Source organism: Alexandromys fortis, unplaced genomic scaffold (genome assembly GCF_014885135.2).
Source record: "Alexandromys fortis isolate MF-2015 unplaced genomic scaffold, M_Fortis_MF-2015_v1.1 scaffold_56, whole genome shotgun sequence".
NCBI classification, from domain to species: domain Eukaryota; kingdom Metazoa; phylum Chordata; class Mammalia; order Rodentia; family Cricetidae; genus Alexandromys; species Alexandromys fortis.
Window position 1 is genome coordinate 8,455,990 of NW_026067935.1, and position 18,678 is coordinate 8,474,667.

At 45.9% G+C, this 18,678-nt stretch overlaps 1 protein-coding gene and 2 long non-coding RNA genes across 6 annotated transcripts; 2 read left to right on the forward strand and 1 right to left on the reverse strand.

The window, feature by feature from the left end:
* Positions 1-1,435: 1,435 nt before the first annotated feature.
* Positions 1,436-14,501, reverse strand: Fetub (fetuin B). Its single transcript, XM_050146517.1, has 8 exons — positions 14,359-14,501; positions 11,262-11,499; positions 10,866-10,976; positions 8,988-9,075; positions 6,651-6,832; positions 5,908-6,006; positions 3,428-3,511; positions 1,436-2,044 (listed from the first exon to the last, which is right to left on the reverse strand). Exons 1-8 carry the CDS (start codon positions 14,400-14,402, stop codon positions 1,673-1,675), a joined length of 1,218 nt encoding a protein of 405 aa, XP_050002474.1. The 5' UTR covers positions 14,403-14,501; the 3' UTR covers positions 1,436-1,672.
* On the forward strand, positions 10,863-11,583 carry LOC126504277 (uncharacterized). Its single transcript, XR_007592544.1, has 2 exons — positions 10,863-10,983; positions 11,269-11,583. It is a non-coding gene; the product is annotated as an uncharacterized lncRNA (long non-coding RNA).
* A 76-nt stretch (positions 14,502-14,577) lies between the features above and the next one.
* On the forward strand, positions 14,578-18,424 carry LOC126504279 (uncharacterized). 4 transcript variants are annotated; one of them, XR_007592549.1, is made up of 4 exons: positions 14,635-14,777; positions 16,772-16,900; positions 17,332-17,424; positions 18,027-18,424. It is a non-coding gene; the product is annotated as an uncharacterized lncRNA (long non-coding RNA). The 4 variants fall into 4 exon arrangements; XR_007592546.1 differs by lacking the exon at positions 18,027-18,424 and having other exon boundaries at positions 14,578-14,701; positions 17,332-17,507; XR_007592547.1 differs by lacking the exon at positions 18,027-18,424 and having other exon boundaries at positions 17,332-17,520.
* Positions 18,425-18,678: the final 254 nt, after the last annotated feature.

Consider the following 18,678-nt stretch of genomic DNA (forward strand, 5'->3'; position numbering starts at 1 on the left):
GCTGCTATTAAGGACGGAATGCAGTTCTTAGGGAAGAAAAGAAGTGATACATGAGAGCAATACAGACAAGAAGCAACCGATCATTTACAGTCAGTGACCTCATGGCCTTTCCAGGTGGGTCCTCCCATCAAAAGCGCCATTCATTTGGTGGGTATACTAGTTATCACCTGCTGTATACTCTCAGGGCCCTCAACACTCATATATGCTCAAGCCACACCAGTTCTTAGTTCACTTTCTACTGCCTTTGGATGAAGATGCAGAATCCTCAGCTCCTTCTCCGTCACCATGTCTGCCCGCACCCCACCACACTTCCAGCCACCATGTTCCCTGCCATGATGATAATGGACTAGATCTCTGAAACTGTAAGCTGCCCCCTCAATTAAATGTTCTCCTTTGTAAGAGTTGCTGTGGCCGTGTTTTCTCTTCACAGCAATAGAAGCCCTCAGACAAAGCCCCTAATAGGATGACTTTATCAAACTTAAGGCTCAGGGATCTACGTGGAGAAGGAGGTGGAAAGACTGTAAGAGCCAGAGGTGATGGATAACTGCAAGGAAACAGCATTTTCCAGATTCAACAAGGCTCATGCATATTTGATCTCACAAGGACTGTGACTGCATACAGAAGGACTGGGTAAGTTCAACCCAAATACAAGTATAGTGTGGAGAAGGGGAAGTGGACACTCCTCACCAAGAAGCTGTTTGCAGCTGATGGTAGCTACTTAGAGAGGGAAATATGTTTCTTCAACAGAGTGACACTGGGTATGTTGACCACACTCTAGGACACATCTCATGCTCAGGAGTAGTTAACCGACACAAGATGGACTCCATGGTTTTCTTTGCTGTGTTTGTTTGTTTGTTTGTTTGTTTTGAGCCTTTGAGGGGAAGATTGACTTTGGGTGTGTGTGTATGTGTGTGTGTGTGTGTGTGCGTGCGTGCGTGCACGTGACCCTGCCTTTTCAAGAGCAAGAAAAAACAAAGTAGGGAGGAGTTCGGGAATGGAAGCAATATGATTAAAATATACTCTATAAAATATTTTTTTAAAAAGAAAACTGGAGGGCATCTATAGTACCTCATCTAACAACATTGCCCTTTCATCATCAAAAATAAAATTTAAAAACCCAGATGAAAAGTCACCAGAGACAGAAGTCATAGCCATGAGCTACACAAAGAGCATTTGGGAGAACAGTAGGCTCTATATGTCACAATAGACCCATCAGATTAAACCATTTAGTGATGTTATAGCTATTCCGGTTTATGTGTATCATGTCAGGTCTGCACAAGTAAAGATGTTTAAAAGGTTAAAGAAAAGAGAGCGAGAGAAACAAAAAGGTAGTTGGAGTCTGAGCAATTTGTACAGGGTGTCACCCAGCACATAGAACCCGACCAATGTGGCCCAAAGTGGGGATCTCATTTCATTTCCAGCCAACACATTGTGATCAAGAAGCAATAGAAAGATGCATTTTATTAGCATTTCAACATATGATCATCTGTCTCCTCATTCCCACCACCTCTCATCTGATGCAGGGATCACATCCCAATGGGGGGCCCTGTATGTGAATCTCAGAAGATGCATTTTATTAGCATTTCAACATATGATCATCTGTCTCCTCATTCCCACCACCTCTCATCTGGTGCAGGGACCACATCCCCATGGGGGGCCCTGTATGTGACTCTCAGGGTGGGAGGATCAGAGGGTTGGTCCCCTCTGCAGGCCCTGGGCACTCAGCGGAGCGCCCTTGCTCTCCAGGAAAAGGCAGCACCTCTAGTTTCTTCTCCTCAGGCTCCAAGTAGAGGAAGGAAACATCCACGGTGTCCCCCTGGGGATTCGTAGTTAGATCCAGCTGCACGGGGAAGGCTTCTACGGGACTCTTGGTGCCTTTTATGTCCTTGGTGTCTCCAGGCTTCTCATCATTCAGGTCAGGGAGGTGCTGGACAGATCCTCTTGGCGCAGTTACAGAGGGGGAGCTGGAGGGGTCTGTGTTTTTCTGAGGAAGTTTCTTGGACTCCTGGCTAACAGCAGGGTTCTCACCTCCCGAGCCCCGTACCTGAAATAACAATGCTTTTAAATGCAGAATTCTACAGAAATGCTCTGCCACATTCAGCACCAGGCAAAGCAATTTTTGCGACTGTGCACGTGTATCATGGTCTTGAATAGCCAAGACTCAAATTCCTTCTCACCTGCCTCAAGTCTTCTGAGTGCTGGGATGACAGACTTCTAAATGCTAACAGAACCCAGCTACAGCAGCAGTTTTCAACATTCCTAATGCTGCAACCCCTGAATACAGTTCCGCAGGTTGTGGTGACTCCCAACCATAAAATGACTTTCATTGCTACTTCATAACTGTAATTTTGTTACTGTTATGAATAATGCAAGTACCCGTGTTTGCCGATGGTTTTAGACCACCATTGTGAAAGGGTCATTCAACTCCCCCAAAGGGGTCTTGACCCACAGATTGAGAATTGCTGAGCTACAGGACTAGGTCTCCTGCTGCAAAGTTTCAAAACAAAACAAGGAGGGGCCAAGTGGAACCAAGGCCTGCAGAAATTGGTCAGTAGGCCTTGCCTTTTAGAGCAGTGGTTTAGAGGGCCTTAAAGATTTGTTCAGTCCCAAGCAAGTTGCCTTTGCTCCCAGGAGTGGCTGCAGGTGGCCTCTTTTCTTGTTTGTTTGTGCCAGGCCTGATACAGTGCCCTCCATCCAAGTCTTCTCATCGATCCCTCTTAGGGGTCAGAACAGCAAGTGATGAGGGTAGCAAGACCTAGACAGGGTAGGTAGGTACCAGTGACCACACAGTTCATAGGGGCAGAGTATGGATGAAACCCAGGCAGACTGTCTGACTGGATCAGGTTACCCCATAATAAATACTTAGTATTGTGGAGAGGGATTGGACATTTTTTGTGGAAGTGAGTCTCCCTGAGATGAGAGAGGTCTCCCTGATACTGAATTTAGCACCTTGAAGACTGAAGCTCTGTAAGTTTGCACTTCGCTGCTCCCGAGTGTTCTCCCTGATCCCATAGGACCACACGGTGACTAAGACAGCAAGATAACTTTCTCTCCTTTCCAGATGTGCTCAGATAGCCAGAGTAACGTGATTTCTCTCCTTTCCAGATGTGCTCAGATAGCCAGAGTAACGTGACCCTGGATCTTGGGGAAACTGAAAGGGGGTGGGGCACAGGTGCCTAGAGATGGATCATCTGATTCCTTTGAAAAACACATGGGGTTAGAACAATAGGGCTCAGTGAGGGAAAGGAACACTCCTGCACACTCAGCGGCCCAAGTTCGGGTCCCCAGAACCCACATAAAAGTGAACGAGAGAATAAACTGCACCAAGTTGTCCCCTGACTCTACATATGTGCCGTGGTACATGTGTTCATGCACTTATATTGTGCAACCACACAATAACAATAATATTAAAAAAAGAGATAAATACCTTAGATTCGAAAAACTCACAATTCACAGAGACAAACTTTTCTTCGGGAGCTTTGACCAGAGAACCGTGGCAAAGACCAACGGGCTAAATGAAAGAAAAATGTCACGTGAGTATTAAGTTACCCGTGAGCAGCGCTTTCTGCTTATGTAGACACACAGCTGCACCATGCTTTCTACGCCTGCCTATAGAGAGAGCATGCTCCAAGTGAGTTCCCTCTGAATTCTCGAAAAACAACCAACTCCAGCTTGCTTCTGGCAACGGGAACAATTTTAGTAAGTCCATCCTGTGTCTACACACTGCCCACTGCCTGGCCCTGGGTCTGCCCTTACACACTGCCCACTGCCTGGCCCTGGGTCTGCCCTAATTTCAGTTAGGAAGGTTGGTTTCTTCTCTACAGCAGCCCTTGTTGTATTCTGAATGAAGTTTTGTTGTCTTCTGAGGCAAAACCACTCTGAGCTCCTTACCTTTCTGTCTATTTGAAAGTAAAATTACTTTTCCAAAATTGTGACTGGAATGAATTATTATTTAGAACTACATAAATGAAATGAAACATGACCTGTAACACCATGAATGGTTCTCATTGCCTACAATCCTTTGATCCTTTTCTTCCAGTCCTTTCCCTGTGCATATGTATTTTCTTTTAAAGCACTAAGATCATATTGCATATGATATTTAGAACTATTTTACCACTAAACAATATATAGTAAAAATATTATATGGCATTGGATAGTCTTCTATTTTTCTTTGTTGTTATTTGTTTCGATGATTATCTTTATAATGGCTAGGGCTAGCTAGTATTTCTTTCTATTTAATAAAGTGTCTTGTCAAACAACTAGATTGAATCTATTTTTTAAAAAAATATTGAAACTATCTTTTCATATATCTCTAGTCTCTTCCTTAAAGTAAATCCTTCTGTGGTGGTGTGAATGAAAATGTCTCTTGTAGGCTCATATATTTGAATGCTTGGTCCCCAGTTGGTGGAACTATTTGAGAAGGATTAGGAGGCGTGGCCTTGTTGGAGGAGGTGTGTCACTGGGGCAGGTGTGTCACCATTTCCATTTTTCTCTGCCTCCTACTTGTGGATCAAGATGTAAGCTCTCAGCCACTGCTCCAGCACAATGCTTACCTGCTCGTTACCCTGTTCCCCGCCATGACGGCCATGGATGCTAATCCTCTGAAATTGTAAACCCCAAATAAATTCTACCTTCTACACATTTCCTCAGTTATGGTGTCTTATTACAGCAATTGCAACGTAACCAAGACACCCTAGAAGAAGTATTCTAAGGTCACAGTGTAGGAATATTTTCAAGGAAAAGTGAACTATTGCAATAAAATGGTGCCTCAAATTCCAAAGAAGAACTCTTAAGCATATTCACATAAAATTTACCAAAATACATCTGAGCACGTTGTCTGAACACACTCTATATCCTTCTCTGGGTCACACGAAGGAAAGATCAGAAATTCTTCAAGGTGAAAAATCATTAATGCAGCCCTGTACCCCAGCTTTCCCTTCCGCTCTTCATCCCCACGGCTCAGAGAACATTCTAGAGGAACTGCAGGTGCTTGTGGCAAGAACAGCTGGTTACTCCATGCTACTAGAATTTTCTAACTTATCAAAATGCGTGGGCTTCCTAGTGCTGCACCGCAGTGGAGGGGACCACAGTGCCTGCACTTTGGTGTCAACCCACGCTGGCTAGTCTGATGGAGTTAATTGTTTCAGGTTCGTTTTAAAACAAATCTCTCTACCCACACCCCTCTCTTCAGGCTTCATGTTTCCCTTTGTATGCACTCTCTAAATGAACAAAGCTATTGAGACAGAAGTCAGATTCACAGTTTTCAGGGCCTCCCAAGGGCAGCAATGGGGACTGACTTAATGGAGATGGGGTTTCTTCTGAGAGCTAATAAAAATATTTAAAAATTATGAAGGGGCCATGGTGGCACAGGTCTGTGAATATACTACAAAATGGAATTATCTGCCTTACAAGGTAAATCTACGGTGCACGAACCTCATCTTAATAGAGAATTCAAGAGAGCTTTGCCCAGTTGTGCTCCAACACACCACGCTCATTTACATTCCCAGTATATTTCTGAGAGTTTTGGGGTGCCTCCTCACTTAGGCTTTCCTTTGTGAAGAGTGGTCCAAAGAACGGAACATGGAACACCGTGCTGCCTTTCATGTCCTCTTGTGACTCCTTCCTTCCTTCCTTCTTTCCTTCCTTCCTTCCTTCCTTCTTTCCTTCCTTCCTTCCTTCCTTCCTTCCTTCCTTCCTTCCTTCCTTCCTGACTTTCTTTTGCAATTGTATTACACTGATGATGAAAATCACTCTGAGAATCAAATAAATCCCATCAGCCCAGTTTCTAATGACCTGAGGGTTGGAGAAGCACCCCACACCCTGTGATGCCTCCAGGGTTATCTGTGACCAATCTGTGAGCACGGACAGATGATACAGACCACCGAGAGCACAATTGGGAGCACTTACCTCAGAGTCAGAGGGCTGGAGCGAACAACTGGCCTGGGATTCAGTACATGGTGACTCTTTGATCAAATAATCCACAAAGTAAGAAGGGCCGACCACCCACTGCCATGAAAGAAGAGTTAAGACATTACAAACCATACTCCAGAAAAAAACGAATGTTTGGCAAATGTTCTTCTATAGAACACACAAACCAAGGCACTGTAATACACAAACCCACTGCTCCTAAAAGTCCTCATGGACACCAAACCATGTCAGCAATTCTGCGATTTAGAGAACATATGTCAGTGCCTGTTATGGATGTAGAAGGTGCCCTAAACATTTTCTCCAGTTAGCTTATTTTCCCTTTGTCTTACATTTATATATTTATTTATATAAGAGAGATAACACAATTGAAATATAAATGAGTCTCCTAGTTCATAACTCATAAAAGTTGTCTTGCTAAAAATGGTCCATAATCAGTCAGAACTCAGTGCACTCATATCCCCCCCCCCCAAAGAAATCACATGAGACCATGAATCTGTTCTTCTTGCTTTGTTGGAGAAACAGAATCAAGTCACCTGATTCTCGTAGAACTTCCGAGTAGAAACAGAAGCTGTGCCATGAACGGTGCACAGCAGATATATTAGATGTGGGGCTGGAGAGAGAGGATCTCAGGGTCTAAGCAGACAGGAGGCCTACATGGCCTCCTCCTGACCTAAGACCTACAACTACAGTCTGTGTAGCTGACCTGGGCATTTGAGTTTTACCTGTCCAGTAGCCCTGGTGACTTTGACGACTGAGTACTGTTTTGAGGGGTTCTCACTGTTGAATTTTGCAAGTGACTCTGTGGCAGCTTCCATAATGTTGGGGTCCGACAAGTCAGTGGGGCCCGACACACCAATGGAGCCCGGGCAGTCAGGACATATGGTATTAATCTGTCTTCGAGAAACTATTGATGAGAACAGTTTTTTAAACAGTATTAATTTTCAGTCCTAATAAGAGTCATAACCACACAACTCTGCCATAAGCAAAGACTGAACTAAAGCGATAATACCCAGGGTTGTTGGCAAGGCTGCAGAGAGAAAGACATTTTTCTGAGAAAGCGTTTAGTTGGCAGTATGATTGTTAGCGGTAGTAGTACTTTTTCTTTATCTCTGCCTGCCTGCCTGTCTACCTGCCTCCCTCCCTTCCTCTTTCCTCTCCTCTCTCCCTTTTCCCTCCCGCTCTTCCTTTTTGAAACAAGGTCTCATGTATCCCAGGTTGTCCTGTGTAATCAAAGGGGCCCTTACCTCCTGATCTTCTTGCCGGGGGCAAGGCTTGCAGACATGGGCCCTCCTGCTTGATTCTATGGTGCTAGGATCAAAGCAGGGCTTCATGCAAGCTCAACTCTCTACCACCTGAGCTAATGCCTGGGCTCTGCACATTATTACTTTTGTAATCAAAAATACATCTAAGTGAGATACTCTTCACCTCTAATGGACTTGTTCATCATTGGGATTTTGTTCAGAAGCACACAGGAATTGCCCAAACAACAGTCTGTGGGCTACATAGAGTCAGAGAGAGCAATGGATGTGGCCCAACACAAAATTTTAAATATACTTAAAACATCATGAAAAAAAAATTTGCAACTCAGTTACACAGTTCTTAGGTTCTTTCTGCACAACAACATTGTATTTCAGTGCCAAAACATCAAACACTTCAGTTTCCTCCCTAATTCAATGCCCTTCCTGAAGGCTGCTTCTGTAGACAAGGGCTTTTGAAACATTGGTGTTTCATTATTGCCGTGACTTATTTCTCTGTGGTCCATAACACCAAGAATAAAATCTAACACATCAGTAGATGATGTCATGATAGCAGGAACATACCACCTTTGGTTAGAAAATGCAAATGAGTCAGAAAATTAACACCACCATGAGGCTACAGAGAATGTCCACACCATCGGCACAGTTACAGGCTCTTTGGGAGGCGCTGGAGATGGCAGATGGGCGCTCATCAAGCCAGAGCATTTGCCTTGAAGTATTTTCAGAGGAACTCCACTGTCTTAATTAACAGACATTTGGGGATGGAGGAAGACGTTGGGAGAACAGAATCCACAGCTTGCCACTGGTGCCTCATTCGCTTTGAGTTACTCCAGACTGGTCCTGCGTTCACACTATAAGCTGAGGCTTGTGCAGTGTGCGGCTTCCTTACTCCAAGGAAGCAGCAGCAGCATTTGGTCATCTGCAGCTTGCTAGAAAGTCAGGCTCTCGGGCCCTGACAGGCCAATGCACTCCGAATCTGCACTTCGACAAGATTCCCGGGGAGGGTGCACACACATAGTCTGTTATGTGGACACTTCCCACCTCCCACACAATGGACTCCTGCTTTTCAACGACCTTCTCTTGTACAAAGCAGGGTCCAGAAGGAATGCACCCACTTACTCCAGCTGTCCATTCCTTCCGGCCTAATTCTTGCCTGTTATTCAACAATAGTAACGACTTCTGAAATATGATATATGCTAGGAAGTCTTTATCTGGGGGAGAGGGAGGCGCACCCATATGCTAGATGATACAAGACTATAAATCAAGGTCGTGAATGTTCTGTACTCCGAGTATTTTAGCCAAAGCGGAAAAAAATGTGCACTAGGAAAACAACATTCCTTTCTTGAGTAGAGAGCATCATGAAAGCAGCATTGGGGGCATTCCTTAAAGAGGTTTGAGCTCCAGGACAGAGGTCAGAGGTCAGCAAGTACACAGTGCAGAGATGGGAACGTGTGATGTGTGTTCAGATATATCAGTTGGAAGGGAGACAGCAGGACAGTGGCATAGACAGAAAGGAACCTGGGACCAGCTGTTGGTGCTCTGCCGCTCACAGGAGATTGAAAATTGAGGATTTGAAGCAGGTCCTAGCTCTTGATAGCAATTTAGGGAGGTTTCCCTGGGGAGAATGAGCCAGTAGTGAATGTCAGCAAGGAGGCCGTGCTGGAGTACTGAGCAGTGGGTGCCATGGGGGAGATAGAGTAAGGGAGGAGAAACTGCATGCCAGCTCAACAAAGGCTTAGTTAAAGGCTCTTTCCTATCTTTTATTAAAATGTACCAACCCCCCACCCCCGCCCTGTCCCTTACCTGGGCGAAGAGTACAGTTATAGGCGAGTAAATAGAGAACTCTTCTTGGCTTGTTCATGTGAAACATTGCTTTGCATTGGCCATAAACCTGGAAAAAAAAAAAAACAAATACACTTGATGGCCTGATGCACAGAACCATGAGGCTGACACCACCCCACCCCATCAAACCCAGTAGAATTCCATTTTATTTATTTATTTGGTTTTTCGAGACAGGGTTTCTCTGTGGCTTTGGGGCCTGTCCTGGAACTAGCTCTGTAGACCAGGCTGGTCTCGAACTCACAGAGATCCGCCTGCCTCTGCCTCCCCCGAGTGCTGGGATTAAAGGCGTGCGCCACCATTGCCCGGCTTAGAATTCCATTTTAATGGAACACGGAGCTTAAAATCCAGTTCTGTGGTTTGACGGTGGAAAGAACTGCTCTTTATCAGCAGAGTGCTGCCTTTTCCTGAGACACAGCTGCCGTCTCAGCCTGCTCACACTTAGGCGCAGACCATCAAATTCAATTCTAACTGCAGGAACGGAGCAGAAACAGCTCTATTGCCACGCTCCACTGCCACGACAGCACGTTTGTTTTCCCTCCATCCTCTGTCTTTCGATAGCCTGATGCCAGTGAGCATAGGGACTAGGGAGCCACAGGATGGAGATGGCAAGGTCAGAGACAAGCATAGCAGGCAGTGGGAGCCTCCAAATCACACCCAGAAAAAATCCTCTGGCCAGGAGCTTCAAGTTTGAAGTTACACAATAAAATCCCCTGGAAATTTAAGTTTCAAAATTACACAAGAAACAAACTCCTAACCTGTGTGCTCCTGAGTGAGCATACACCTCTCTGTGGGTGTCCCGTGTGCACCTGAGTGAGCACACATTTCTCTGTGGGTGTCCCGTATTACTAAACCAACTCTAACAAGAGGAAGTACAAACTATTTGTTCTTCAAAATCAGGTGCAGGTTGCATGTTTGGTCAAATAATGAGGAAAGGTAATTTTGATCAAAAGTTTATTCACACTACTGAAGAGCCCGTCTTGCTTTCCATGGTTGTCTGCATGAGTGCACGGGAAAGATCCCAGAATCAGAGAATCAGGCGTAAACTCCTGACTTCATTGGTTTTAAGTCTTGTCAGTGCTGTCTTTGAAAAGTTGAGCTCAAGGCCAGAGAGAAAGTGGTTAAGACACTTGCTACTCTTCTAGAGAACCGGAGTTTGGTTCACAGCACCCACATTGGGTGGCTCACACCCATCTGAAACACCAGTTCTTGGGGAAGGGGGATTTTACACCACCTTATGGTCACTGTGGGCACTGCATGGATGTGGTACACACACACACACACACACACACACACACACACACACACACACACACGGTAAGGCACCCTTATACACAGAAGAATAAAATCATTATTTTAAAAACAAGAAAGAATGAGTTCTGAGACCCATAGTTCCATGCTTCAGGAAGCTTTCCCGGGGGAACCCCTGGTGATCTTCACACTTCAAGTCACCCCCTTTCCTATCTGAAAACCTCACATTTTATTCATTAAAATAAAACCAAGCAAAACAGAACAAGCTATCAGTCATCACTGCTGTTTTCTGCCTTATTCACACACCAGAATATCTCTCTCTCTCTCTCTCTCTCTCTCTCTCTCTCTCTCTCTCTCTCCAAACATTGGCTCAATGACTGTCAAAGGATCTTAGGGTAGAAAACAATTTGGGGGGACCTTTTGAGGTCTAGTCAGTAAGACCACAGTAGGACATCACAGGAGCCTCCCTTCCTGACCAAACTTGGTCCTATCTCTTGTATTCGAATAAGCACACAGGCCCTTTGTCTGGCAGGTAACAAAGAAATGAACAGATGACAGACACAGAGCAGGCACCTGGCCACAAGGACTTACGGACTCGTGCAGAATCCTTGGACTGCAGTCTTTCCATGACTTCTTGCTGAGCACGTGGCAGCCAGTTTCTAAGACATCCAATGTGAGGTAGAACAGGGAGCCCATGTCCTCCTATATGGTAGAGTTGAAGAAATACCCCACATGAAACAATCTCAGGACAACTGGACAAATACCTTCTCCCAGAGTGTGTGCATGCGTGAGTGTGTGTGTTTAACAATGCCTTCTACCCTGCTGAAACCTAGATGTGACACAGAGTGTCCTAGGGACAGCAAGAGTGTCAGAGCACACCTGCTGACAGCAGCAGAGCACTGTGCTTCCAAACTGGAAAGCACCTGTTGGCCACCCCCTGGCTGGTCTCCGCCGCCTGTCCCTAGGCTGCCCCAAGCTGTCACTTGCCTGGAAGTGCTCCCGAGCATCATGCACTCGCGAGAGACTCAACACATAGCCATCCTTTTGGTCTGTGTTGATGTTCTGCATGGTGAAGCCTGCAACTGCCAGCACGTCAGAGTCGTTACAGTTCCGGGGACGCAGAAGATAGGAGCGGGGAGGCTTCGGGAGAGGTGGTGCAGGAACAGAACGAGCCTCGCAGCATGCAGCCAGGGCGCAGAACACCACAAGTCGGAGCAGAGCCATTCTGTGGGGAACCAAGGTCCAGGATGGGGTCGGTGTGTAGAGATGACAGGATGGGCCTCCTTGTGGGGCTTCAAGATGGACTTGAGCAGTTTTAAAATTGCAGTCAGGATGGCTGAACCTAACTTGAAACACTGTGTCCTAACATCACCTTGATCCAAGCACGGCATTTTCTGAGTCAATATTTTGGCTAGCATTTGTCAATGTCCGACCCTTAGACCTGGATCATGCCACTCGTGTGCATGTAAACAGCCCTAAGTTTCCTAACCATTTCCCAGTAATTACAGCAAATGTTTGATCAAGACACGGGAGACCTGGCTTCTGTCCTGGCCTCTATTTGAAACACTGGGGGCCCTTCCACCATCCCTCATCCATCTTTCACCTGGGCAGGACCACAAGGTTTCAACCTTACCAGCCGACCTCCCACCACCTGTCCAGATGAGAGTCCTAATCCAGCTGGAATTGAAAACAAGCATGACTCGAACTTTCCCTGTCTTTATTGGGAGGCGGGCATCTGATTATTGGGACAGGGCAAAGAAAACGGAAAGGGTCCAATCTAGCCAGCATAGATAGACTTTAAGATGTAAACCCGAATCTTGATTTGGTGATTAAACTATGCTACATAGTCAAAATGTTAATGAAATATCTTAATCTCATGGGCTGAAGAGATGGCTCAGCCATTAAAGGCTGGGCTCACAACCACAAATTTCCCTTTTGAGTACACGTATCTGTCAGGAAAACATTGTGCTTCGTTTCAAAATTGTATTTAAGGGGAAAAAGCTAAAGCGACGCTCAAAGTTTCCCCCTCACACTGGAGGTCTAGTCTTCCTTTTGCACACTGACAAGTTCATTCATCAATAGACCAAACCCTGGTTCTGTTAAGAGAAAGATAACAATGGCTGTCGAGACTGACTGTGATTCTTTTTTGTTCTTGTTGTTTTGGTTTTTGGAGAAGGTATTTCTCTACATAACAGCTCTGGCTGTCCTGGAACACACTTTGTAGACCAGGCTGGCCTCAAACTCACAGAGATCCACCTGCCTCTGCCTCCTGAGCACTGGGATTAAGGGTGTGCGCCACTCCTGCCTGGCAGACCATGAGTCTCGCCTCTCTTTTTTAGCTTCCATTTAGAGCCCAGGAAGGTTTTGCTTATTAAGACTAATGAAAAATTATTTATTTATTTATTTATTGGCAGGGCCTGTTATATAGCTGAAGACGACCTTGAATTTGTAATCCTCCTGCATCTACCTCCCAAGTGCTGGGATCAAAGGTGCACACCACCATTCCTATTCCTAGCTTCAAAAACAAGGTTTCCCCCCCACCCCAAGACTTTTCTTATAGAACTAGGCCTCGCATATGCTGGAAAATTGCTCTTTCATTGAGCTCCATCCCAGAGATTTTTGTTTTGAGACAGGGCCTCTCAAAGTCCCCAGTCTGGCATGGAATTTAGCCCTGCTGCTTCAGCTCCTCAAGTTTCTGGGATTACAGGTATCCACCACCATCCATGACACATACATTATATGAGTGTGTGGTGCCAAGAGTCAAACCCAGGGTCTCACTATATCAGACATGCATCCTGCTACTGAGCTACATCCATGGGCCAGGTTTTAAACAAGTTTCTATTACACACACACACACACACACACACACACACACACACACACACCAGCAGAAGTTACCATGAAAGCAAAGGCCTGAGTCAGGAAGGGAGCCTGCAGATTAAGCTGCCTCTGAAAGCCTTCCCTAAGATGAGCAACCCCTCAGCCCCTACCTCCACCTCCACCCCTGCCCAGGCTTTCTGTGTTCAGATAGGTAGAGGTACTGCTGCCCCCACTAGTGCCCATGTGGCAGATCCTCAATACACAGAGTATCTCAAAGACTCCAAAGCTCTGGGGCCAGCACTATTTCAAACACAGCTCTCTACAGCTCCTAGAGCATGCAAGAGCTTTTCTGAGTAGTGCTCACTTCTAATCCACAAACATGTTTTGGGAATGTCTTGTGTTCATAAATAAAGATTGCCAGTCTGGGAAGCTTTCTCATGGGAACCTGGTGAGAGGGATCACAGATTTTAACTGGGAGCGAGATCTTCCAAGTAGATGGGAGAAAAGTCCCTCTAGTCTGGATGGGAATCCAGCATGTGGTACGCTGTGGCTGACAATAGTGAACTAAGCAAAAGAAGGCTGTGAAGGCTGCTATAGTATCCAAACTCACCGAAAACTTTGATTTCATACAGAACCTAAATATCATATACTGACATGCTTTTAACTAACATTATTGATTATTGCTACTTAGAAAAATTTAATTTTATGATAAATTACTAAGTAACTTATATTTACTGTGATAAATTTAATTGTATCACAGTTGAGCAGAAAAAGTTTTGATAGCCACTCACAGCCAACCAGGTGACAGCATTTGGTTACTTAACTCAGTCATGGTATGGACAAACACTCACTGGAAACTCTCAAGACAACTTCACAAGTCCAACCCGGTGAGAAAACCTGGGTTCAGAAAGGGCAAAAATCCTGACTGAATCAAGACAATAACCGGCCTAGAAACCTTCTCTTTTAGCCTTCCCCCCCCCCCCATAAGGTCTGGTGAGATTGCTTAGCAAGTAATGGTGCTTTCTGCCAAGCCCAGTGACCTGGGTTCAATTCCCAGGACCCTCATGGTGAAAGGCGAGAACTGACTTCTAAAGGTTGTCCTCTGACCTACACGAGAGAGCATGCATGTGGTGCATGCATCACCCCCAGGCACACAAACACACAAATGAGTGTAAAAATATTCTTTTCATCACACTGTTGATTAGAGCACTGACCGAACTCTACACTTCGAGTAACCAACCAACTGAGGTGGGGAGCGACTTACCTGCTGGAAGCCAGGCTGCCGGAGCTGTCAAATGTGCTAATCATGGCCCTGCATCAGAAAGCATTGGTGCAGAAGGCGAGAACAGGGGCTGGCACGTGGCTAGTCATTGCATAATGCTGCTACCCGTAACTCACAGGCTCCTATTGTGCAACCGCACAATGCCTGGAATTGAGTTAGGCTGTTTGGCATCAAGAGGGAAAGATTGACGTGGCTTGAGCAGGTCCCCAAGGCTCAGAGGGTGGTAAAGTGATCACCTATTTGAAACCAGCGGAGAGGTGTACCTTTACAGAAGAGATTAAGTCCCCAGGGCTTTGTCCCCATGAGAGGAAAATGTCCATGTCGGGTGAGTTTGTTATGCTGAAAGTCCTCTCGCCTTCTGCTGCAGCGTGACACAGCAAGAAGGTTGTCCCCAGTGGACGGTGAGTGGGATTCTGGGACAGCAGCACAGGGTGGACCGTGATAACAAAATGCAGAGCCCACCAATTTTTTTTAAGTAAACAAGTTGTTAGTAAAGATGGATTGACAGAGCCAAATCCGGAAATTATAGTTCTTCAGAAATGGGCTCTGCGTTGTGCTTTCAAATGGGAATAACTTGAGAAAATGGGCATTGAAACCAGAAATAGCTATTTTTTTTAGAAAAGCAGCACAAATTGGGAGGCTATTAGACTGGAGAGGCCCTGGGATTTAAAACCCTACGAAACAAAACAAAACAAATGCCAAGCGAAGCCCAGGGTAAACTCTGAGACTAGAAACCAACTAGAAGCTGACCCTAGGCAGGAGCTTTCTACTCTAGCCAATAAAAATTCATTTTGCATGTGCAACTAACGGATAACCTGGATGCCCATCAACAAATAAAATGGATAGGATATGTTGTGTAGACAAACAAGGAATTCATTTTACTTCACTTGTTTCTGCAACTACAAACTACATTTTACAAGTTTACCCTCTCACAATCCTGGACTTATAAATCAATAAATTAAAAAAAATTAAAGTTTAGATGTGCTGAAGTTTTCCTTTATCAATTCAAAAATCAGATATTCAAATTCCAAGGTTCAACAGAGATTCAGTTTCAGCCAGCAGTGAACACACATTTGTGGGGTTCTCTCTGCTAGTGTGTCTGAGGCCTGAGGACAGGTACTCAATGCACTTCAGTAGAGGCCCCTGATATAGCTTTAGTGAAAGGCAGATGCAAACATGATTAAAAGCTCCTAAACCACAAGGTAAACTGGACTTTGATGAAGACCCTGCTTCAGTCCTTGTCCGTGTGTGCTAGGCCAGTAATATAATCTTTTTAAAGCTCAGTTTCCTCATCTATGCAGGGCTTCAAACCACGCAATTGCTAAGGGCCTTTAGCTCCAATGGGATGGCGTCCGGCCTCTCTCTGCACTGAAGGCCCATTCCTCCTCCAGCAGCTGCTGCTCACAGTCAGCAGGAGGGAGCTTGTTTACCATCATCTGGGCTGTAGGTTCCAGTACATCTGAGCCTGACCTCTTTCCAGCTTACAGGAGCCCTGGGAGGAGTGGGAAGACATCAGACTAGTTGCCCTAGCAAGGTAGTCTCCCGAGATCATTGATCTTTTTCTCTCCTTCCCACCTTATCATTCCTTCCTTCCACAAACACTGAACGGACAGCTCCTCCACCTGTGAAGGGCCAGGGCTGGATTAAAAGTAATGTTGATGGGTTCTTACAATATGCCCAGCCCCACGCTAAATACTGTGTTTCTTCTGATGCAAGGATTTAGATAGTACAATGGTTCCTATTGTATAGGAAAGGTTAGAAAGCCTGCCCATGGCTTACAGTGGGATTATTACATCTGAGTTCCTGCTCTTAAGAAGTCGATACTAGAAAAGCTCCCGGGAGACCTTCCACAAGAGCGGCATTCGGCCAGAGATGGGAGCACGGTCCAGAGTGTGCCTGATGGGCCAAGTGGGGAGGATGCGCCAGAGATAGGGGCAGGGCAGTGTTGTGTTACCATTCCCTTGTACTGTAAACCTTCTTTGCTGGAATTTGAAGGGAGACTTCGAAGGCCCAGGAAACTTAAGAGAGGCTTAGGAAGTTCCCAAAGTTACAAGACTCATAAGTAATTGCTAAGGTCAGAGGAGACTCTGGAATGACATTTGTTCAGTTTCTGAGGGGAAATGATGCAACTTTTGTGACCCAGACTAGAAAGGACAAATGATAGGGCCATCGGGAAGAAAGGGAGCCCTCAGGCTGGTGTCTGGCTGAGGCCTCTCACCAGCCAGGAAGCAAGAATTTCAACATAATTAACACTTGCTGTGAAGGTTGCTGACACAGAGAATATTTCTTTCATATATTGAGGTTTCCTGTCAAAATAGCAATGCACGGGAGGTTGGGTTGGCCTACTCTGGAAGTTTAACGTTATTTACAGTAATAACTTCTCTCCTTCCTTCAGCTGTCACCCAGACGTTTACTTCAAGAGTGGTCATCCTTTCCAGTGTCCCCCAGGAACTGCCCCTTGACCTCACGGTGGCTCATTAGTGACCCCATGAAGACAGTAGCCTCTCTATCGACACAGCCGTATGTAAGACTGTTGCTAAAACAGCAAAGCCCTCTCTCTCTGAGGCGTGTCTTGCTTTCTTCTTGAGCCTTTCCGATTAACCTTTGTCTTTAAAAATCATATTAAATATCTCTATCAAATCCTGCCTGCTTCACGCCGGCTTACTCTGAAATTCTTTTCTGCCTCAAAGCCAAGGATCTGGTTCTACCTGATTCAAGGGGAACTTGACCTCTAAAAGATCAGGGGAACTCCTCAGGTTGCTGCAAGAAACAGGGTGGCCACCGCCAGTGACAGTCACTCAGGCTGGGGTACACTTTTCAGGGCTGCAGCTGCCTTCAGCCAGCCATGCATACTGAGTTCACAGCTCACCAAGACAAACTCGGGTAAAACCGTTTCTTTGGTCTGTCCTTGATACGCTATCTGGGGTAAAACTATATCTGCTGATATCTACCCAGGAATGGCCACACGTGAGAAATTGAAGAAAGAAATGGATCACTGTATCTGCAGGAAGACGGATCCGATGAGAATCAGCATGAGAAGCAAACCAAGTGAGACCCAGAAAGACAAACACAACATGTTTTCATTTCAATGTGGAATCGAGATTTAAAGTCATGCACATACATGTATTTGCTGCGCTTTTCCTAATCCGTCTCAATTTGCTTTCTAGAAACTATACATTATTTATTGCTCCCAACTGACCCGGTTCAAGGCCCCCTCTTGCCATTCTGTCTCAGGTCCTTCCTCCTAGAACCTCTCTCTAACTTTAATCACGTTGAAGCAGTCTATGGAAAAGTCTAGGCTGTCTAAAGCACATTTTCCCATCGACAATGTTCTCAGGGGAAGCCTTCCTGCTGCGTGGCAAGTTATATTTCCTGTCAAAATCCTTGTTGTGGAGAGGCCAACAGCATAGACGCCGGGTTCAAACAGGCGCAGGTTTAATTCCAGTTCTGTACTTGCCAATGGGAACCCAGAAAGCGTTCTCCACACCACCTAAGCTGGGTGTGAGGACCAATGAAAAACAGAGCTTGGCTATGGGCTTGACTTCTGAACTTTACCGAAAAGACTCTAAACACAGGAAGGAAAGGGCAGGGAGGACGTTTGCCCGCCCACATTAGGTACTCACAGTCCGCCTGATCTGATGTCTTCACAGGGGATGCCGCACTGGAAGGGGGCTCAGCCTTGGAGCTCTCACAGCCAGACTTTCCTGAGGACTGGGGTGAGGGTGTCACTTAGGCCGGGACACCAACTCACCCAAGCAGCTGATGTATAAACTGGAAGCCTGTTTATGAACTGAGGGATCCTCTCCTGGTGTTCCCAATCGAGCTGGAGAGCTGCTGACAGGTTCTCCCACTGATTGCCTTTTTATATCTTGCGAACAGAGCGCAGCCATGGCTTCAGAAGCCAGGGAACAATCCACTGCTCAGCTGGGTTTCAGGGCTGGCATACACCCTGAATACGAATTAGAGGCAAGGTCTTAGAGAGAATAGGTCCTAATTAGGTTTCGTGTCTTTCTACGGAGCCACCCAGCCCTTTGTTCCCACCTGGGATTTTCCCAGTGTGCCTCACCCAAAGGGTGTGGCTGCCTCACAGATGTCCTTCTCCGCCCTCAGAGAAGCTGGTTCCCATAGCTCTCACTCAGGAGGTGGCTTTATTGCCGAAATACACTATTACCAGTACTGTACAAACACTGACCCAGAAAGCCTGGTGTCAGCATGCCAGGCACGGGTAAGGGCAGGTACTCACATGGAACGGCCAGGAGTCGGGCGCGTCGAAGATCTCGCGATCCCATTTGATGGCTGTGT

Coding starts and splice junctions, on each gene's coding strand:
- Fetub (XM_050146517.1), bottom strand. CDS start 14,402: ATGATTAGCACATTTGACAGCTCCGGCAGCCTGGCTTCCAGCAG. Junction 9,076..10,865: donor CAAGGATTCTGCACGAGTCC/GTAAGTCCTTGT, acceptor TTTTTTTTCCAG/GTTTATGGCCAATGCAAAGC. Junction 6,833..8,987: donor TAACTGTACTCTTCGCCCAG/GTAAGGGACAGG, acceptor TCTCATCAATAG/TTTCTCGAAGACAGATTAAT.